General features: G+C 42.1%; 1 protein-coding gene across 2 annotated transcripts in view; it reads right to left on the reverse strand.

Moving 5' to 3' along the window:
• Positions 1-19717, reverse strand: part of LOC120943546 (multidrug resistance-associated protein 1-like) — a 264397-nt gene that overhangs the window by 91890 nt on the left and 152790 nt on the right. For both annotated transcript variants that reach the window (XM_040356912.1, XM_040356911.1), the window contains exons 14-17: positions 16844-16990; positions 16661-16748; positions 12924-12990; positions 7111-7237 (exon numbers count right to left, since the gene is read on the reverse strand). In XM_040356912.1, the coding sequence (XP_040212846.1) occupies positions 7111-7237; positions 12924-12990; positions 16661-16748; positions 16844-16990 (429 nt within the window). The remainder of the gene's footprint in view (positions 1-7110; positions 7238-12923; positions 12991-16660; positions 16749-16843; positions 16991-19717) is intronic.

Here is a 19717-nt window from a genome sequence, read left to right on the forward strand (position 1 = left end):
AAATTAAGGATTCTCCCTATGGTCGTCTTCCCCCTTGGGACTCCTAGGTCTCTCTCCCATTTCTGTATGTAGTTTAGCGTATCCGACTCGTCTATTTTCTGTAAATATTTATATACTTTGGAGATATTTCCTTTTGAGCTTTCGGTACTACACATCTGTTCCAGTGTAGTGTACTCCTCTCGTGACCTCAATGGGTGTGGGAGGCACTTAACGAATGACACCAACTGGAGGTATCTCCACTCGCTGAGTGCCTCCATTTCAATCCTGATTTCGTGAAGGGTCATAATTTTGCCCTCTAGTGTTATGTCTTTTAACTGTGTTCTATTTTTAATCCACTTACCACCTATCTCTTTAGTCCCAGGTGCAAAATATTCGTTTTCTTTTAAATCTATAAGGGGTGAGTTGAATTTAGTTTTTAATTGTTTGTGTAATTGATCCCATATCCTTAAAGCGTTATGTGTAATTGCGTGTGTTGACGTGTGTAGGGTTCTACAATGTGGGGGGTTCCAGATTAATCTCCCTAACTGTGCCCTCGCTAACGTGCATTCAATACTTATCCACCTTTTATCCTGTGACTCTTTAGCCCATTCTATAACCCGTGTGAGGACCGAAGCGTTATAGTATAATCTAATGTCAGGTACAGCCAGGCCGCCTTTTTTCTTGGTTCGTTTTAGAGTTTGGGCAGAGACTCTGTGTTTTTTATTGTTCCATATGTATTTCATTAGAAGGGAGTTAATTATTTTAATATATGACGGAGGCAAATAAATTGGAACCATTTGGAATTTATACAAAATTTTGGGGATAAGTACCATTTTTACCACATTTATCCTCCCGAACCACGATATTGGTCTGTTGTATATAGTTTTAATTTCTCTTTTAATTTCGTCGAGAAGGGGGATAAAGTTTATTCTATATATTTTTTTCAAAGTATTTGCCATTTTTATACCCAAATACTTTATCTCTCTTTGCCAGGAGAAATTATATTTCTTCCGCAAATATAGTTCTTCGTCTTTGTGGATATTAATATTCAAAATCTCAGTTTTTGTTGTATTCATTTTAAAGTTTGAGACCTCGCCATATTGTTTTAAGGTATCTATTAACTTCGGGAGAGTGACTCTTGGGCTGCTTATGTAGAATAATAAATCGTCTGCGAAGGCTGACAGTTTATGCTCGTCTTCACCTACTTCTACCCCATAGATTTCTGGGTTTTGTCGGACCATTGCCAGGAGGGGTTCCAATGATAGGACAAAGAGGAGGGGAGATAGGGGGCATCCTTGCCTAGTCCCATTTTTCATCTCAAAAGGTGCGGAAATGGATCCGTTAATTTTGATCCTTGCACACGGGTGATGATATAGGGTTTTGATCCTCCTTATCATCCCTGGGCCTATTCCTATAAATTCTAAAGTTTGTATCAGGAATCCCCAGTCTACCCTGTCGAAAGCTTTCTCAGCATCAACCGACAGGAATAGACCGGGGGTCCCACTTTCTTTAATCTGCTCAAGGAGGAGGAGCGCCCTCACGCCATTATCTTTTCCCTCCCTCCCAGGTATAAAACCTACCTGGTCTGGGTGGATAATGGCAGTCATCACTCCCTTCATTCGTTCCGCTAAAATTTTTGCATATAGTTTCGTATCTGTGTTCAGGAGTGAGATCGGTCGATAACCTGAGCAAGTCGTATTATCCTTTCCCTCTTTTTTAATCACTGTAATCGTTGCTGTTAAAGCCTCTCTACTCATGTCATAGTCTATTCCAAGACCATTAAAGTATTGGCAAAGTCTGGGGATTAAGATGGTGCTGAACTTTTGTAGGTAGGCAGATGTAAAGCCATCTGGCCCGGGACTTTTCCCCTTAGGAGTGTTTTTTAAGGCCTCACTTATTTCCTGTTCCGTTATTAAACCTTCCATCTCTTCTGCCTCCCCTTCTTCTAATTTTGGAAGATTAGCTATTTGTAATATTTCCCTATTCTTATCTATTTTTTCGCGTGGACATCTGATCTTTTGTTGGATACCGTAAAGTTCTTCATAGTAGCTCCGGAATACTTCTGCTATTTTACTTGTCGCGTATACCAAGTCACCATTTCTGTTCCTGATTTTTTCTATAAAATTCCTAGTTTTCTTTTTTCTTACCATTCTGGCCAAGTTTTTACTAGGTTTGTTTCCCCAGATATATCTTTCTCTCTCTATCCGGTCTGTATATTTCTTAGTTTCTTGTTCCGCCAGAGCTCTATATTCATCCCTTCTTATACGCAACTTATGAAGTATTTCCCTCTTTTGCCCCTGTGATTTATGTTCCTGTTCCAGCCGATATATCTCCTCCCTTAATGTTTTTAATTTACTTGTTCTTATTTTATTTTTCCTTGCCCCTTCTACAATAAAAATTCCTCTTATATATGCTTTATGGGCATCCCAGAGGGATGCTCTTGAAATCCCCTCCTTATCGTTCTCCTGAAAGTAACGTTCCAATTCTTTCTGTATCCTCTCCACTACCTCCTCATCCCCCAACAGACTCTCATCCAATCTCCATTCTGGTGGTATGTCTTTTTGTATAGAAGTTTTTATTTTTAAGGTTATAGGGGCGTGGTCAGATAACGTCATGATCTCACACCTTGCTTCTATCACACTCTCCAGAAGTCTGTGGTCGATGAGGACGTAGTCGATCCTCGAGTACGTCCCATGCACCGGTGAAAAAAACGTGTAATCGCGGGCCCTCGGATTGAGGATCCGCCATACATCCACCAATTGATTTTGTGTCATTTGTTTTATCAATATCTTTAGTTGCTCACGATTTGTCCCCTGTACACAGGACGTACTATCGAGGCTTGGGCTCATGCAGAAATTGAAATCTCCCATCAAGACTACATGGCCCTCTTCAAATTCTTTTAATTTTCTCATGATTTTTCTAATATATTTAACCGAGTTCACATTGGGGGCGTACACATTAGCCAGGGTATAAACCTCTCCTCCTAGTTTTATTTTCAAGAACAGGAACCTCCCTTCCGGGTCTGTTTGTCTATCCACCAATGTGAACCGGATTCTACGAGCAAATCCAATAGCGACCCCGCGGGATCGCGATGAGATTGTATCCCCGTAATACCATATCGGGTATTCTGATGAATAGAGCTTTATATTGGACTCCAAGGTAATATGGGTCTCTTGAAGGTAGGCGATATCAGTTTTATACTGTGTTAATTCACAGAGAATTTTATGTCTCTTAATATGAGAATTTAGCCCTTTTACGTTATATGAGAGAAACTTGACATCTGTCATATAACTTTTTTTTTTTTTGTTTTTGTTTTTTTAAGCGTTTGGGATAATTTTTTTATGGAGTCGGTCAGATGGTCTCCCTGCCTCCCCCTACCCCCCCGCCCCCCCCCATTCCCTCCCCCTCCCTCCTCCATCCCATCCCCCCTCCCTCCCTCCTCCCCGTCCCATCCCCCCTCCCTCCCTCCTCCCCCCAGGCCTATTCTTGGCCTATGAGCCTTGGAAGGGCAATTCCTCGCCTTCACCCTCAACTCCTCTAATTGTGGTGGTGCTCGGGTACTCCCTTGACTCCCCCCCTCTCCCTCCCCCCCCCCCGGTCCATGATCCCGGAAATCCAGGTAATTCAGAGCCCCACTAATCCACCCAAGCCGATAAGTCGGGGGGTTCTAGCTGCATTTTAGAGCAGAAATCATTCAGTTCTTCTGGAAATCTTAGTCGAGCCGTTTTACCTCCCTTAATGCCTATAAGGCATGCCGGGAAGCCCCATTGGTACTTTATATTTTGTGCCCGCATCAGCTCTAAGAGTGGTTTCAAATGTCTTCTCCTTGCCAGCGTTTCCTTAGATAGGTCAGAGAATATTTGTAAGTCAGTCTCTCTATATCTCAGGGGGGGTTTCCCCCTAAGTCTTCTCCAGATTTCTGCTTTATCAACAAAATTCTTGAACCGGACAACAACATCTCTTGGCCCGTATCTATCTATCATCTGGGGACTTCCCACTCGATGCACTCTTTCAATTTTGAGGGGCTTCATTTCTGCTGGTCTCTCAAGTAAAGGGCAAAAAATTGTGTTCATGATCTCCATAAGGTCTTCCTCCTTTTCCTCCACTATCGCTCTGACTCTAAGGTTCTGTCGCCTGTTGCGATTCTCCTGGTCCTCTATCCTGTAAGCCGCTACTCTCTGGCTCTCGGTCAGGGCCCTAACCTGCCCTTTCAGGGTGTTTATTTCTTGATCCTGTTCCTCTAATCTCCTCTCTGTCTCTACTACCCTTTCTCTGAGACCTCCGAGGTCCACTCTCACCTTATTGATCTCTGTCTTTATGACATTTTCCATCCTTAATAGCATAGCATTCATTTCTGCCTTTGTGGGAGGCTGTGAGTCCTGTAAGTCGGGGACCAACACTTCCGTGTTATTGTGATCTTGCTCGCTTTCTATTGTAGTTTCACTTTTAGAGCTCTCCGCGCTATTCGCTCCCTTTTTTGATTCATTCTTTCTTTTTTCAGTCTTTTTTGCGAGACCCGGACTTTTAAGGCTCCCCTCTTGGGTCATGTATTGCTGTATAGAGCTATTCCCCGAGTTATTCTTAGTGGGTTTTAAGGTGACACCTCTCGTTGACCTATTCATTCTATTGGAGGGTCTGATTCTCTTCCCCAGTTTGAATGCGGATTTTTTCCAGTCTACTATTGATTCTTTTCTTTTTTCTCTTTTCTCTCTCCCTCAGCCTTGCCTTAGCTCTTCTTTATGGGGATATCTATTCCCCTCTTGCTACTCTCTCCCCTCCCCTTAAGGGGAAGAAAAAAAAAAAAAAATAAAAAAAAAAAGAGGCGCAAAGGGGGAACGGGCTCCAGCAAAACAAAGGATATGGCCAGGAGCACCAGAGAGGGAAGGACACACAGGGAAGGAGTTCCCAGTATAGTACACAGGAAGAAGGGGGGACCAGACGGAGAATAAGGAAGATAAATAAAGGACCCGGAGTAGGGGCACCTCCTCTCCGTCCCCCTATTGACTCCCGTCCACTCCCCGTCCCCAACCCAGCTTAATTATTACAATGGACAGACCAACTGTTGTTTTATCTTCTTGTATCAGAGCTGTCTTCCATATGATTTTAGTATTTGGGCTGCGGTATTTTCTCTGGCTTGCCCTCCTAACCTATAGGGGCCTTTCTTCAGGTTGGATTTCCCAAGCTTCTAGTAAGATTTTAAATACATGTCTATGGTTAGGGTGAAGGTTTTTGCGACTCTTTACCTACACTGCAGAAAATTCTGAATGTTATCTGGCAGGATGCTGGAACCTTCTTTAGGCACCTGGTGGTTAAGCTCTATTCAGCGTTTCTTGATGTGCTATTACCTCCAGCCTATGGTTAGATTACCGGACTAGTTATCCTGTCTGTCCGCGTCATCTAATCAATACGGCCCTTTTACATATAAGGGGGGTCCTGCTCCTTCACAAATTGATTTATATACAGGCTTTTTGTACGTATGCAGAAAATAGGGCTCAGACCAGTATATCTTCCCTGGTCTGACTGTCCCTCAAGTTACTGGCTGCTAGGTATGCTTACCCCACTGCCGAGATACACGCAGGGGGACCAGGAAGGAAAAAGACACCGGTAACAGAAGGAAAAAAAAAGAGAGAAAAAATAAAGAAAAGAAACATGTATCAAAATCTGCTCCGCATCTAATAGGACCTCTGTCACAAGTCTCTTTCCTAGACTGCAGGCAACTTAAGTCTCTTACTCTTTAGAAACACTTATCAGCTTAATGCTTATTTAAAAAGGAAAAATCACCCATGCACATTCAACCTCTTGCTTTGGTAATCATAGATGGCAGTACTTTGATAATAATGGTAATAGTCCTGTTATCTCAGTGCACCAAGATTATAACTCAGTCCTTTTTCCTATATGTACAGCATTAGCTCATTGCACATATAGTACTAACACCATCTAATCCAATTTTCCTTTGTCTCCTGGGCTGTGGCACCTGTAGAGAGTCCCAGCATAATAAACACAGTACCGGGGGGATTGGGGGGGGGGCCCAGGGAGGAGGGGGGGGGGGTGCGGGATGGCACCCGACCCTGCTCGGCTCTACTGAGCGTCTCACCCAACCTCAGGACCTCCTTGACGACCTGTTGCTGCCGCTGCCAGTGCTGCTGGGGCTCCGTTTTCCTTCCTGCATCATCCTCTATCGTAGCACCGCTTCCTCCGTTCCCCAGCTGCTCCCGGCGTAGTGCTGACCAATCGCATAGCCTCTTCCAGTCACGTGGTATCCCTCTGGGTCCCGTTTGTTTATGGTTTTTTTTTTTCATTGAGCCATGCAGGGCGGGGGTGAGTCTCCGACTTGGTCGCCGGGGGTGTCAGCCTCTCGTGCTGGCATCCACCGGTCCGCAGCTGGATCCGTCGGCTCTCCACTCTCCTCTCCCGCTACCGCACGCCATGGAGTACTCCGGCACCTCCCACCTACACGTGCGCGCGCGTCACGTCCTCATCAGCGAGCCGATGATCCCCCTCGATTTCCCTTTCTAAATGTTTTTTTTCTTTGTCTGAATTTCTCACATCCTGTTCCTCCTCAGTAAGCTTGCTCCCATCATCCATGGGGGTTAGTCAGCCAGCTTACTGAGGAGGAACAGGAAGTGAGAAATTCATACAAAGAAAACCAAGAAAAAAACATTTAGAAGGGAAATCTAAGGAAACGGTAAGTGAACCAACAATGCACTAGCTTAAAGGAACCTATTTAGAAAAACAAAACCTAACCTTTATAACCCCTTTAAACATTGAACCCCCTTTTCTGTCTGCTTACCTCAATCTAACATAACCCATCATCCCCTGCTCCAGATGTATATTTATCTGTATGGCCAGGTGGTGACCTGCTGCAACACTTACATCCCACCATAACATAATTTTTTAACTGGCCAAGTCTGTGCAGTCAGTCTCCATAAACGTCTATAGCTTCTCCAACCTCAAGATTGAAATTGTGTTTAATCTATCTACTTACATGTGTACCTTGAATACATCAATAAAGATAGCCATAACATAAATGTATCACCTTCATTCTTGTATATTTCACACCAATCCGAATATTTTGGTTTCATGAAATATTAATGAAATCGAAAAAATTAGAACAGCCAAGTTTATACAAACCTTTAGGGCAATGGTACCATCCACTTTTTCCATTTCACCAAGTAATGCAGAGAGAAGTGAAGTCTTTCCACAGCCAACTTGACCAACAACAGCAACCAATGAACCTTTCTGGACAGATAAATTGATGCTGAAACAGAATAAAACATTGCATTATGATTTTTATATGAAGAAAGGGAACACCAATTTTGAAGGACCACAATTGGGAACAATATTGTTCTCTCGTAACCCTATGCAGTTAATACATTTTATAATATTATTATGCATGTTTAGATCAGTCTGCACAAGTGATATTTTAGTAAAAAGTGGAGCCTGGTGAGCTAATTTTTTATATGTCTGATGCCGCATACACATGGTCGTTTTTCGGCATGAAAAAAAAAACGTTTTTCAGCATGTCCAAAAAGCGAAGTTTTTCCAACTTCATCATTAAAAACGATGTTGCCCACACACCATCGTTTTTGAAAAATGATGAACAAAGTGCGGTGACGTACAACACGTACGACGGCACTCTAAAGGGGAAGTTCTATTCGCCTTTGGGCTGCTTTTAGCTGATTCCTTGTTAGTAAAAGACGATTCGCGCTTTTTTGTCTGTTACAGCGTGATGAATGTGCTTACTCCATTATGAATGGTAGTTTTACCAGAACGAGCGCTCCCATCTCATAACTCGCTTCTGGGCATGTGCGGGTTTAAAACGTGGTTTTAGCCCACACACGATAATTTTTTACAACCCGAAAAACTACATTTCAGAAGCCGAAAAATGATGTGAAGCCCACACACGATCATTTTATATGACATTTTTAAAAATTTTGTTTTTTTTTTCATGCTGAAAAACGACCGTGTGTATGCGGCATTAGATGCCCCAGCAGCTAATTCTTCCTGACTCCTGTAACCTAGGCATTTGTGTGTTACTGCCCACTGTTGCACATGCAGCAACTTCTGCTGTTTGGGTCAAAACTGTGATCAAGTCCAATATGTTTACAGATCGGGGAGTATAATAATCCTGCATCCAAGTAATACAGGTGATCTTGTATTCCTTTAGCAAATGGGCGCTTAGTCTTTTTCAATATAAAATGCGCCACATAAACATGTGGCTAAATATACAATCCCGATTGTGCTACAGTCTGCATACATCTTGGACCATCTCATGGTAAGAGGCATCCTGTGCCTTCTTTTATCCAGGGGCATTGATCACATTTGCCACATCTAAATGTCCCATTTCCACCTGTTGCTCCTAGGGGCGGGCCTCAGGAGAAAAATGACTATGTATGAGGCCGTCCCTAATTGATCGAGATCTTCTATAGACAATCTCAGGTCTATCTGCCACATATTTGGAGATATTGGGATCTTCAGAACGAAAATGGCAATTGTTACCAATTAATTGGCGAAACACATTCTGATGGGCACTGAATGTCGTAATGAATTCAGTGGTGGGGTTAGATTCACGAGTTTTCGATTTAAAAATCAATGCCTCACGTGTATTGTGTTTCGCTCTCCCATAAGCTTTTTTCAGAACCTTTTTACTGTACCCCTAGAGATAAGGCGTAAATAAAGGGCCTTAGCTTCAAGTTCAAAGTCCTCCTCCCTTGCGCAATTGCGGCGTAGCCTTAAATATTGACTAAAAGGAATGCTATGTACCAGGGAGCGAGGATGAGAACTTGAATAATGAAGAATTGTATTTCCGGCCATTTTTTTTCCCAGTATAGACTGCTATATATCGTTCAATTGTCATTAAGAAATACATGTAGATATAGAAACGGAATGCTTCTAGTATCTGATTGAACAGTGAAGTTTAAGTTGAATTCATTGACAGACAGGAATAACATGAATTCCAAGGCCTAGTACACACGAGAGGATTTATCCGCGGAAACGGTCCTGAGGTCCGTTTCCGCGGATAAATCCTCTGGCGGATTTTGATCTCATGGTTGTACTAACCATGAGATCAAAATCCCCGCGGAATTTCGTTCGCGGTGACGCATCACGCCGTCGCCGCGATGATGACGCGGCGATGTGCGCGACGCTGTGATATAAGGACTTCCACGCATGCGTCGAATCATTACGACGCATGCGGGGGATGGATTCGGACGGATTGATCCGGTGAGTCTGTACAGACCAGCGGATCAATCCGTTGGACTGGATTCCAGCGGATCGATTTCTTAGCATGTAAAGAAATTTTGATCCGCTGGAAATCCATCCCCGGGGAAAAAAATCTGAGGAAAAATATCCGCTGGATCGTACACACCAGGGGATCTATCCGCTGAAACCGGTCCGCGGATCAATTCCAGCGGATCGATCCTCTCGTGTGTACGGGGCCTAAGAGTTCATTAGCTGTACCAGTCCAGAGGACCAACACGTCATCGATATACCTCCGCCAAAGCAAAATGTGGCGGAGGTATATCGAGGCGATGTTATCTGAAAAAAGGGCTCTCTCCCACCCCCCCCCCCCCCCAACCAACCTGTACCAGCTAGTTGTTAAAGTTTACCTTTTGCTATCTTACATGTTATCACTAGTCATCAGTTTAACCCAATACAATATATTTACTGCATACTGGCCAGACTAGTAAATATATACCAATTACCACTCAGGCTTTACCTTGATATAATCATGGATAAGCACAATGCGAATTAATTCATCCCTCCCTCCCTGTCTCCCCTTCCCCAATTTCCTTGTCAGCCCTCACATAGCTTTATATGCATTTATCTATTGTCTGGCTCTAGTATTAATAATTTAATTTATTATTACCCCATTGCTCCATAGGAATACCTGCAGACTGTGGCATCAATACATTTAAATATATCTACAAAATTATACCTATATCATAACCATCCAACTATAAGTCATTATCAGGTCAAAATTTGTCAGTTTAATTTAATAAGAATAGTTTATTATTATTATCATTATTATTAGATTACCATTATTACTTATTCTGAATTTATAGATACTCATGACCTTTTGATTGGTCGACTACAACGATCTAACATCCCCACGTACCTACCCAGTGGACCTGACCACCACCTGGATTGTCACAGTGTGTGTCCTATCGGTGTCTGCGCAGTTGCTAGGCTGCGTGTGATTCATCAAATTTTTATTAGACTAGGTGAGCACGTAGTAGTTCTTACTGCTAATATATATTCAACACTATGCAATATAAAAAATTGTTTATGTATTACTGTTATTTCTTAAATTATTGTTTGATACTAATGACATATGTCCTGTACAGACCATATGAAACTAAAAATGGGTGCAAGGCCTTGATGAAGCACAACTGTGTGAAACATGTTGGCTATCTGCACAATCAAGTATCTTGTTTCTAATTTCATTGTGGTCTATGTAAACCTATAAATACATTTCAATAATGTTATTAATAAATTGATATATTTTTCTATCAATCTTGTCTACTGTAGTGTGCTCACCTTATAACAGAATCGGTGTCTCCCAATAAAATCCCACTAATTGTGAGAGTTGTGTCTCTCTCCATCCCTTTTCCTTTCTCAATTCATATATCATTCACCACTGTGCAAATCGTGTTTTCAGCAGATAATGTGCATACCTTCACCAGCCGTTATACCTGCTCACCTCATACATGAGTCAGAAAGACTCAGAAAAAATTCCTTTCTTTCTTTTAGCTATGGTCTCATCTCTTCCACTACCAACCAGCTACTCTGTATCCACTTTCCAATCAGTAGCCTCCCAGGGGGATCACAAGAAAGATCTCTCTTATATGCTACCACTGCATTTCTCATTCCCCCACACCAGTGATATTACTCGGTATTCCAGATAGGATATGGCTCCACATTCATGCAACAATAAATAGAGGATACATAGTGCTCTCCGTTTGCAAAATGTATTAAAGTTCCCCCAATTAAAAAACACAAGATATTCAGTTAAAACCAGCTCTGTATAGTCCCGCTCACCACTGTGGCTGAGTGACCTCACGGTCTTGGGTCTTCCCCTCTAGACACGTATCGCCCGCTGATTGGGCTTTCTTAATAGATGCTTCTATTCAGAAAGCCCAATTAGAGGGCGATACACGTGTAGAGGGAAAGAGCCGATCCCTCAAGGTCACGCAGCCACAGTGGTGAGCAAGACTATACAGAGCTGGTTTTAACTGAATATCTTGTAAGTGTTTTTTAATTGGGGCACTTTAATAAATGTTGCAAATGGAGAGCACTATGTTTCCTCTATTTATTGTTGCATGAATGTGGAGCCATATCCTATCTGGAATACCGAGTAATATCGCTGGTGTGGAGTAAGGAGAAAAGCAGCAGGAGCATATAAGAGACATCTTTCTTGTGATTCTCCCTGGGAGGTTACTAATTGGAAAGTGGATACAGAGTAGCTGTTTGGAAGTGGAAGAGATGAGACCATAGCTGAAAGAAAGAAAGGAATTATTTCTGAGTCTTTCTGACTCATGTATGAGGTGAGCAGGTATAACGGCTGGTGAAGGTGTGCACATTATCTGCTGAAGACACGATTTGCACAGTGGTGGATGATATATGAATTGAGACGTCACAATAATTCAACGCAGAAAAGTTTCAGTATATGAACTTTAATTGAACACATTATTATATATATTGATTTATTTGAATATAATTTGATCTCACTGGATATTTCACATGATAGAATAATAGCACTGCACTTATATTTTTTATTTTATATATTATATATATATATATATATATATATATATATATACACACACACACACACACATTGTATATGAATACTATGTAGTTTTCTATCTAGCTATTAGGTGAAGATTATCAGTCCTTTTCACGTTTTTCTTTGTCTCCTTTGCTGTAAAAAGCCTGTTTATAGAGCGCAACAGCTTATGTAAAATTTGCAATCACACAAAAACACAAACACACACGTACGTTGTTCTCTGAATTTATTCTGCTCACTTTCAGATTATTGGAAGTAAAAGCAAAGGTATGACCTCACCTGTGAACTGCTAATACTTCACTATTCAATCACAGCTTTACATATTGCAGGAGGCTAATACCAGGGCAAGTAAAATCAGTGTTATTACACACATATAGGTAGATTCACATACATTGGTGTAACTTTAGGACGGCCTAGCCTAGCCTGTTTAGGCTACACCGCCGTAAATTAGTTAGGCTAGTAGTGATTTTCAAACCACTTACTTGCTAATCTACGGCGGTGTAGCCTCAAAAAGCGGGCGTAAGGGCACCTAATTCAAATTACTTGGAGGGGGGCGTTTTGTATGGAAATGAGGCTTGACCTCACGTTTTTTGAAGTTTTTTGACACTGCACATGCGCCGGGCGACTACATTTCCCAGTGCGCATTGCGGCTAAGTACGCCGTACGGGCCTATTGATTTAGACGCGGATGTAAACAACGTAACTCCCGATTCGCGGACGACTTACGCAAACGACGCAAACATTTCGAACCTTGCGGCAGGAACGGCGGCCATACTTTAACATTACTAGTCCACTAGAGCATAGCTCTAACTTTAGGCCGCCTAAGGCCTTACGGAAACAACGTAATTCGACAGCGTAGGCCTGGCGTACGTTCGTGAATCGGCGTATCCCCTCATTTACATAATCTACGCCGGCCACAATGGAAGCGCCACCTAGTAGCCATCCAAAAAATTGCAAGCTATGATAGAACGGCGCAAGCCGGCCTATCTTAGCTTTGTTTAAGTGTATCTCTGTTTGAGCATACGCTTAAACAAACGCCGGCGTAGATTCAGAGTTAGGTCGGCTTATCTACTGATAAGCCGGCCTAACTCTTTGTGAATCTACCTACACAACTCTACATTGTATAGTTCTTTAATTTGCAATGCAAACTATCTTACTTTCTAAGGCATGGCTCATCTGTTGCAGACCATGTAAACGTGCCATCTTGTACCACAATGTCATTCTCTGAAAAGCAAAAGCACACCTGCTAAAATAATTTTTAAATGACATGCAAAACACCAATACCATATCCATTTTTACAGTTTTTAGCTTTAGAATTACAGATCCACCAGTTCATGGATATTTTACTGGTAAAAGGATACACATACAGTATACAGTGCCTTGCAAAAGTATCCCCCCCCCCCCCGGTTTTCTACCTATTTTGTTACATTACAGCCTTTAGTTCAATGTTTTTTTTTAATCTGAACTATATGTGATGAATCAGAACACAATAGTCAAAGTTAGTGAAGTAAAATTAGAAAAATATATACATACAACTATTTTTCAGAAATAAAAAAACTGATAATTGGCATGCGCGTATGTATCCCCCCCCCCCTCCCCCTTTGTTATGAAGCCCATAAAAAGCTCTGATGCAACCAATTACCTTTAGAATTCACATAATTAGTGAAATGATGTCCACCTGTGTGCATTCTAAGGCCGCGTACACACAATCGTTCCAAACCGATGAGAATGGTCCGACAGGCCATTTCCATTGGTTCACCGCTGAAGTGGCCTGATGGTCTGATGTGCGTACACACCATCGTTCCAAAAAACGAAAAAAAGTTCAATGCTTCCATGCATGCGTCGACTTGATTCTGAGCATGCGCGGGTTTTGAACCGATGCTTTCTGTACCAACCATCAATTTGGACCGATCGGGCAGCGGGCCATCGGTTCGATTTTGAAGCATGTTTTAAAATTTTGGACCGAAGGACAACAGACCGATGGGCTATACACACGGTCGGTTTGGACCGATGAAACTGAACCTCGGTCTATTCTCATCGGTTTTGTCCAACCGTGTGTATGCGGCCTAAGTGTCACAGGATCTGTCATTACATATACACGTTTTTGAAAGGCCCCAGAGGCTGAAACACCTAAGGCCTCGTACACACCACCGGATCTATCCGCTGGGATTTATCCCTGGATCAGTTCCAGCGGATAGATCCGGTGGTGTGTACATCCGAGCGGACATTTATCGGCGGAAAAAATTCCAGCCGACGGATTTCCAGCGGATAAAAATTTCTTAGCATGCTAAGAAATCTATCCGCTGGAATCCTGTCCAGCGGATTGATCCGGTGGTCTGTACAGACTCACCGGATCAATCCGTCCGCTCCTCTCCCTCGCATGCGTCATAATGATTCGACGCATGCGTGGAAGTCTTTATCTTCCAGCGTCGCGCACGTCGCCGCGTCATCATTGCGGCGACGGCGCGACACGTCCCCGTGGATGGATTCCGGACGAATTTCGATCTGATGGTTAGTACAACCATCAGATCAAAATCCGCCAGAGGATTTATCCGCTGGAACGGTCCGGAGGACCGTTTCCAGCGGATAATCCTCTCGTGTGTACGAGGCCTAAGCAAGAGGCACCACTAAGCAAACACTGGAATGAAGACCAAGGAACTCTCCAAACAAGTAAGGGACAATGTTGTTGGGAAGTACAGGGTTAGGTTATAAAAAAATCAAAATCATTGATGATCCCTAGGAGCACCATCAAATCTAACATAACCAAATGGAAAGAATATGGCACAACAGCAAACCTGCCAAGAGACGGCCGCACACCAAAACTCACAGACTGGGCAAGGAGGGCATAAATCAGAGAGGCAGCACAGAGACCTAAGGTAACCCTGGAGGAGCTGCAGAGTTCCACAGCAGAGACTGGAGTATCAGTACATAGGACGACAATAAGCTGTACGCTCCATAGAGTTGGGCTTTATGGCAGAGTGGCCAGAAGAAAGCCATTAATTCCAGCAAAAAAACAAAATGCCACGTTTTGAGTTTGTGAAAAGGCATATGAGAGACTCCCAAAAAGACTAAAATTGAACTTTTTGGCCATAAAAAAAACGCTAAGCCTGGCGCAAACCCAACACATCACATCACCCAAAGAACACCATGTTCTTCAACAGTCGGGACTGGGAAACTGGTCAGAGTTGAGGGAAAGATGGATGGTGCTAAATACAGGGATACCTTCCAGCAGGACAATGACCCCAATGGTTTAAGGGGAAACATGTAAATGTGTTGGAATGGCCTAGTCAAAGCCAGACATCAATCCAATAGAAAATCTGTGGCCAGATTTAAAGATTGCTGTTCACAAGTGCAAACCATCCAACTTAAGGGAGATGGAGCAGTTTTGCAAGGAGGAATGGGCAAAAATTCCAGTGGTAAGATGTATCAAGCTCACAGAGACTTATCCAAAGTGACTTGGAGCTAATAGATGCAAAAGGTGGCTCTACAAAGTATTGACTTCAGGGGGGTGAATAGTTCTGCACATTAACTTTTTCTGTTATTTTGTCCCATTTGTTGTTTGCTTCACAATAAAAAAATATAAATACATCTTCAAAGCTGTGGGCATGTTCTGTAAATTAAATGATGCAAATCCTCAAACAATCCACGTTAATTTCAGGTTGTGAGGCAACAAAACAGGAAAAATGCCAAGGAGGGTGAATACTTTTGCAAGGCACTATAAGTGCTATTCCCACGATTCCCATGATTCATTAAAAACAAAGGGCTGCATTTAGATCAGTAAAGAAAAAAGAAATGCTGTATGCCTAAAAACCCTGGCCCGGATTCAGAAAGAATTTACGCTGGCGTATCTATTGATACGCCAAATAAATTGTAGGATGCGCCGGCGTATCTTCTTTCTGTATTCAGAAAGCAAGATACGCCGAAATTTGGCTAAGATACGACTGACGTAAGTCTCTTACGCCGTCGTATGTTAGTTGAATATTTACGCTGGCCGCTAGGTGGCGCTTTCGTAGATTTACGCATAGAATATGTAAATTAGGTAGATACGCCGATTCAGAAACGTACGTGCGCCTGGCGCATTTTTTACGTCGTTTACGTAAGGCTTTTTCCGGCGTAAAGTTACTCCTGCTATATGAGGCGTAGCCAATGTTAGGTATGAATGGGGCTGGGCGTAAGTTACGTTCACGTCGAAACCAATGAGGCTTTGCGGCGTGATTTGGAGCATGCGCACTGGGATACGTCCACAGCTGGCGCATGCGCTGTTAGTAAAAAACGTCATTTACGTGGGGTCACCATTCATTAACATACAACACACCCACTGCCTGGATAATTTGTATTATGCGGGCTTACGCCGGACCGCATAGGCTATGCCACCGTAACTTAGGGCGCAGGTTCTTTCTGAATACAGAACCTGCCTCACTAAGTTACAGCGGCGTAGCGTATCTGAGATACGCTACGCCCCCACAAAGTTACGCCGGGCTTTCTGAATCCGGGCCCCTGAGTTTTTAGATAGCAGTGTAAAAGAGGCCTTATTGTGGTATTTGAATACAGAGTTCAGTAAAATCTTGTTAGCATAAACAAAAGTTAATACATAATCACTGGAACCCTGTAACTAGCATACATTTACAGTTACAGCATTCTAAAAATACACAATTAGGAAAACATATTTATTTGGAGTTAAAATGCATCACACTGTATGCTTCTTGCAGAGCATGAAATACAGAAAACTGACTTCCCATAAATATCTAGTTCTGGACATCTAATGTTCTTTTGTATTGTGAAGTCCTGGAATATGGGAACAAACAAAATAAAGCATCCAATGAACCCATAATAGATGTTAAATACCCTGTGCACAAAATAAATGAGGTACCGCCATATCTGACGACATACATACTGCTAGAGGGTTCTAAAGTCTCCACATTTCCAGGGTCTACTTCATCTTCAGAGAATAGTTTGGCCAAACGTTTTAGGGAAACAAATGACTGAAAACAAATAAAACCAACATGACAGAGTTGTGTTAGAACCTTTAGAAGAATTTATAGTAAAAGAAGAAAACAAACATAGGAATGCTTTGTACCTGGAAAATAAGCGTGACAGCCATTGGGAACATACGTAGAGGGATCCTGAGAATATTAAGCAATATTATAGTGACAAAGGCTTTCTGTGCATCCAGGACATTGTTATCATCCACAGCCAAGAAGACACCAAACATGGTCAGAGAAACCTAGGCATTCAAATATAAGAGAGAAAGAAATAAGCAGCCGTGCCCATATAATAAAAGTGTTAAACAGGTCTTAACATACAGCTGGCATTTCCCAAGGTTTGTGCAGTTAGTTTTATTTTATGCAAAACCTGCTAGCCATAATGGCATAGCTCATTTCAGATGAATCTGTCATTATTCATACTTATGGTATTTGGATAATTAAATTGGGATAAATAATGACTTTACTTAGATTATAAAGTCATATCCATGCCAGCCAAGGTCTCCCAATCTGGGTTGTCAAACGGTTTCAAACAATGTGTTAAACCTTTCCTAAAAGTGAGCATGCATTTCCCTTTCCTATCTATTTTGTCTGCAAAGTCCCATTTGCAGTTTGCGAGAAGCCATGTGGGGGACACAGTAGACATGTGGAAGAAGGTGCTCTGGTCAGATGAGACCAAAATGTAAATTTTTTGCCTAAAAGCAAAATGTGTGGCGGAAAAGAAACACTACACATCACCCTGAACACACCATCCCCACTGTGAAACATGGTGTGGCAGCATCATGTTGTGGGGATGCTTTTCTTCAGCAGAGACAGGGAAGCTGGTCAGAGTTGATGGGAAGATGAATGGAGTAAATACAGGGCAACCTTAGAAAAAAAAACTGTAATGCCACGTACACACGACCGGTTTTCCTGTCGGATAAAAAAACGATGGTTTTCTCAACTGAATTCTGGCCAAGCTTGTCTTGCGTACACACAGTCAGACCAAATTCCGCCTGTCCAAAGCGCGGTGACGTACAACACGTACAACGGCACTATAAAGGGGAAGTTCAATTCCAACGGCGCCACCCTTTGGGCTGCTTTTGCTGATCCTTGTGTTAGTAAAAGTTTGGTGAGAGATGATTCACGCTTTTCAGCCTTGTGCTTTTCAGTCTGTTACAGCGTGACGAATGTGCCATCTCCATTATGAATGCTAGTTTAACAGAACAAGTGCTCCCTTGTCATACTTGATTCCGAGCATGCATGGTTTTCCCGATAGGATTTTTCCTGACGGGAAAAAAGAGATCCTGCTCTCTTTTTTTTCCCGGCAGTTTTTCCCGGCAGTTTTCCCGTCGCGATGGAGCATACACACGGTCGGATTTCCCGGCCAAAAGCTTTCATTGTAGTTTCTCCAACGGAAAAACTGGTCATGTGTAAAGGGCATTAGAGTCTGCAAAAGACTTGAGACTTGGACGGAGGTTCACCTTTCAGCAGGACAACGACCCTAAACATACAGCCAGAGCTGAATGGTTTATATCAAAGCATATTCATGTGTTAGAACGGCCCACTCAGTCCAGACCTAAATCCAATTGAGAATCTGTGGCAAGACATGAAAATTGCTGTTCACAGATGCTCCAATCTGACAGAGCTTGAGCTATTTTGAAAAGAAGAATGGGAAAACATTTTACTCTCTAGATGTGCAAAGCTGGTGGAAACATACCCAAAAAAGACTTGCAGCTGTAATTGCAGCGAGAGGTGGTTCTACAAAGTATTGAATTAATACAAATGCATGACACACTTTTCAAAACTTGGAAAGCCATTTATCATTTTCCTTCCTCTTCAGTTCAATTATATGCCACTTTGTGTTAGTCTATCACATAAAATCCTAGTAAAAACATTTAAGTGTTTGGTTGTAACATGACAAAATGTGGAAAATTTCAAGGGGTATATATACTTTTTCAAGGCACTGTAAGCAAGCTTATGCTCCTCTGCTAAAAAATAAATAAAAAAAGCTTTTTTTTACATCGGTCTATCAATGAAGTAACTGTTTCATATGTCTTTGCACATTTCTCTAGCTGATGAGGCCCCCCCCCCACTAAAAACATAAAGTGACACTAAAGTCTGGTTTAAAAATATTCAAGTATGTATTCTTAACTCATAAAAGTACTTTCTGTTGCTATCAGCCTCTTTCAAATTCCATTTTTTATTGCTGATATCTGATTTCCTGTTAGGAGGCTGCAATGTTTAATCTTCATGGTCCCACTGAAAATAGGAATGTAGCTACCCTCTTTACTCACTCCTGAGTTGGACAATGAGATTTGTAGTGTGTGTAGAGCAATGCACATGACTGCAACTATGAAGCACTGTCATGCCTTCAGCAAGGTCTTCTCATGTTCATTGTTAATTCTTGTATATGCTAGTGGTATGTATAATATATTGCCATATCGCCATCTAGTGGCTCTTTACATACTCAGTATTTGTGAATAATTTACTGAAGGTAGATAGAGATTGTTGCTTAAAAGCCACCGTAGCTTTCCATAATTCCACTGGTCTATACCATGAGGTGTTAGAGGCAGCCTCCAGTATCCATCTTCCCTTCTCACCACCATGCATCCAGAGAAATCCACACCTATTCAGCTGCAATTCTAATGTCAGCCTATGGAAACATCGCTGGTATGTTCATATCCCTTCCCCTAGATAGACTAGTGTGTTAGGACTGTTTATTTTGTATATTGTGTATACTGATTGTATGTTATTTTTTTTTTTCAGTTTTACTCTAACTTCCCTGCAATAAAAGTTGAACAAAGGACCTTGCACCTGCCTCAATGAGTTGTTAAGGGAGGAGAGTTAGCGGTCTGTCTAATTATACCTCAGCCACGTATAGTGAGGGCAGAACAAGCACAACTAAACAAATGAGAGGTTCCAGAGCTCATGGACAATGTTACAATGGGGCAGTAGGAAAACACTGTAAGAAATTATTTCATGGAAAA

This window comes from Rana temporaria, chromosome 6, assembly GCF_905171775.1.
Source record: "Rana temporaria chromosome 6, aRanTem1.1, whole genome shotgun sequence".
Taxonomy (NCBI): domain Eukaryota; kingdom Metazoa; phylum Chordata; class Amphibia; order Anura; family Ranidae; genus Rana; species Rana temporaria.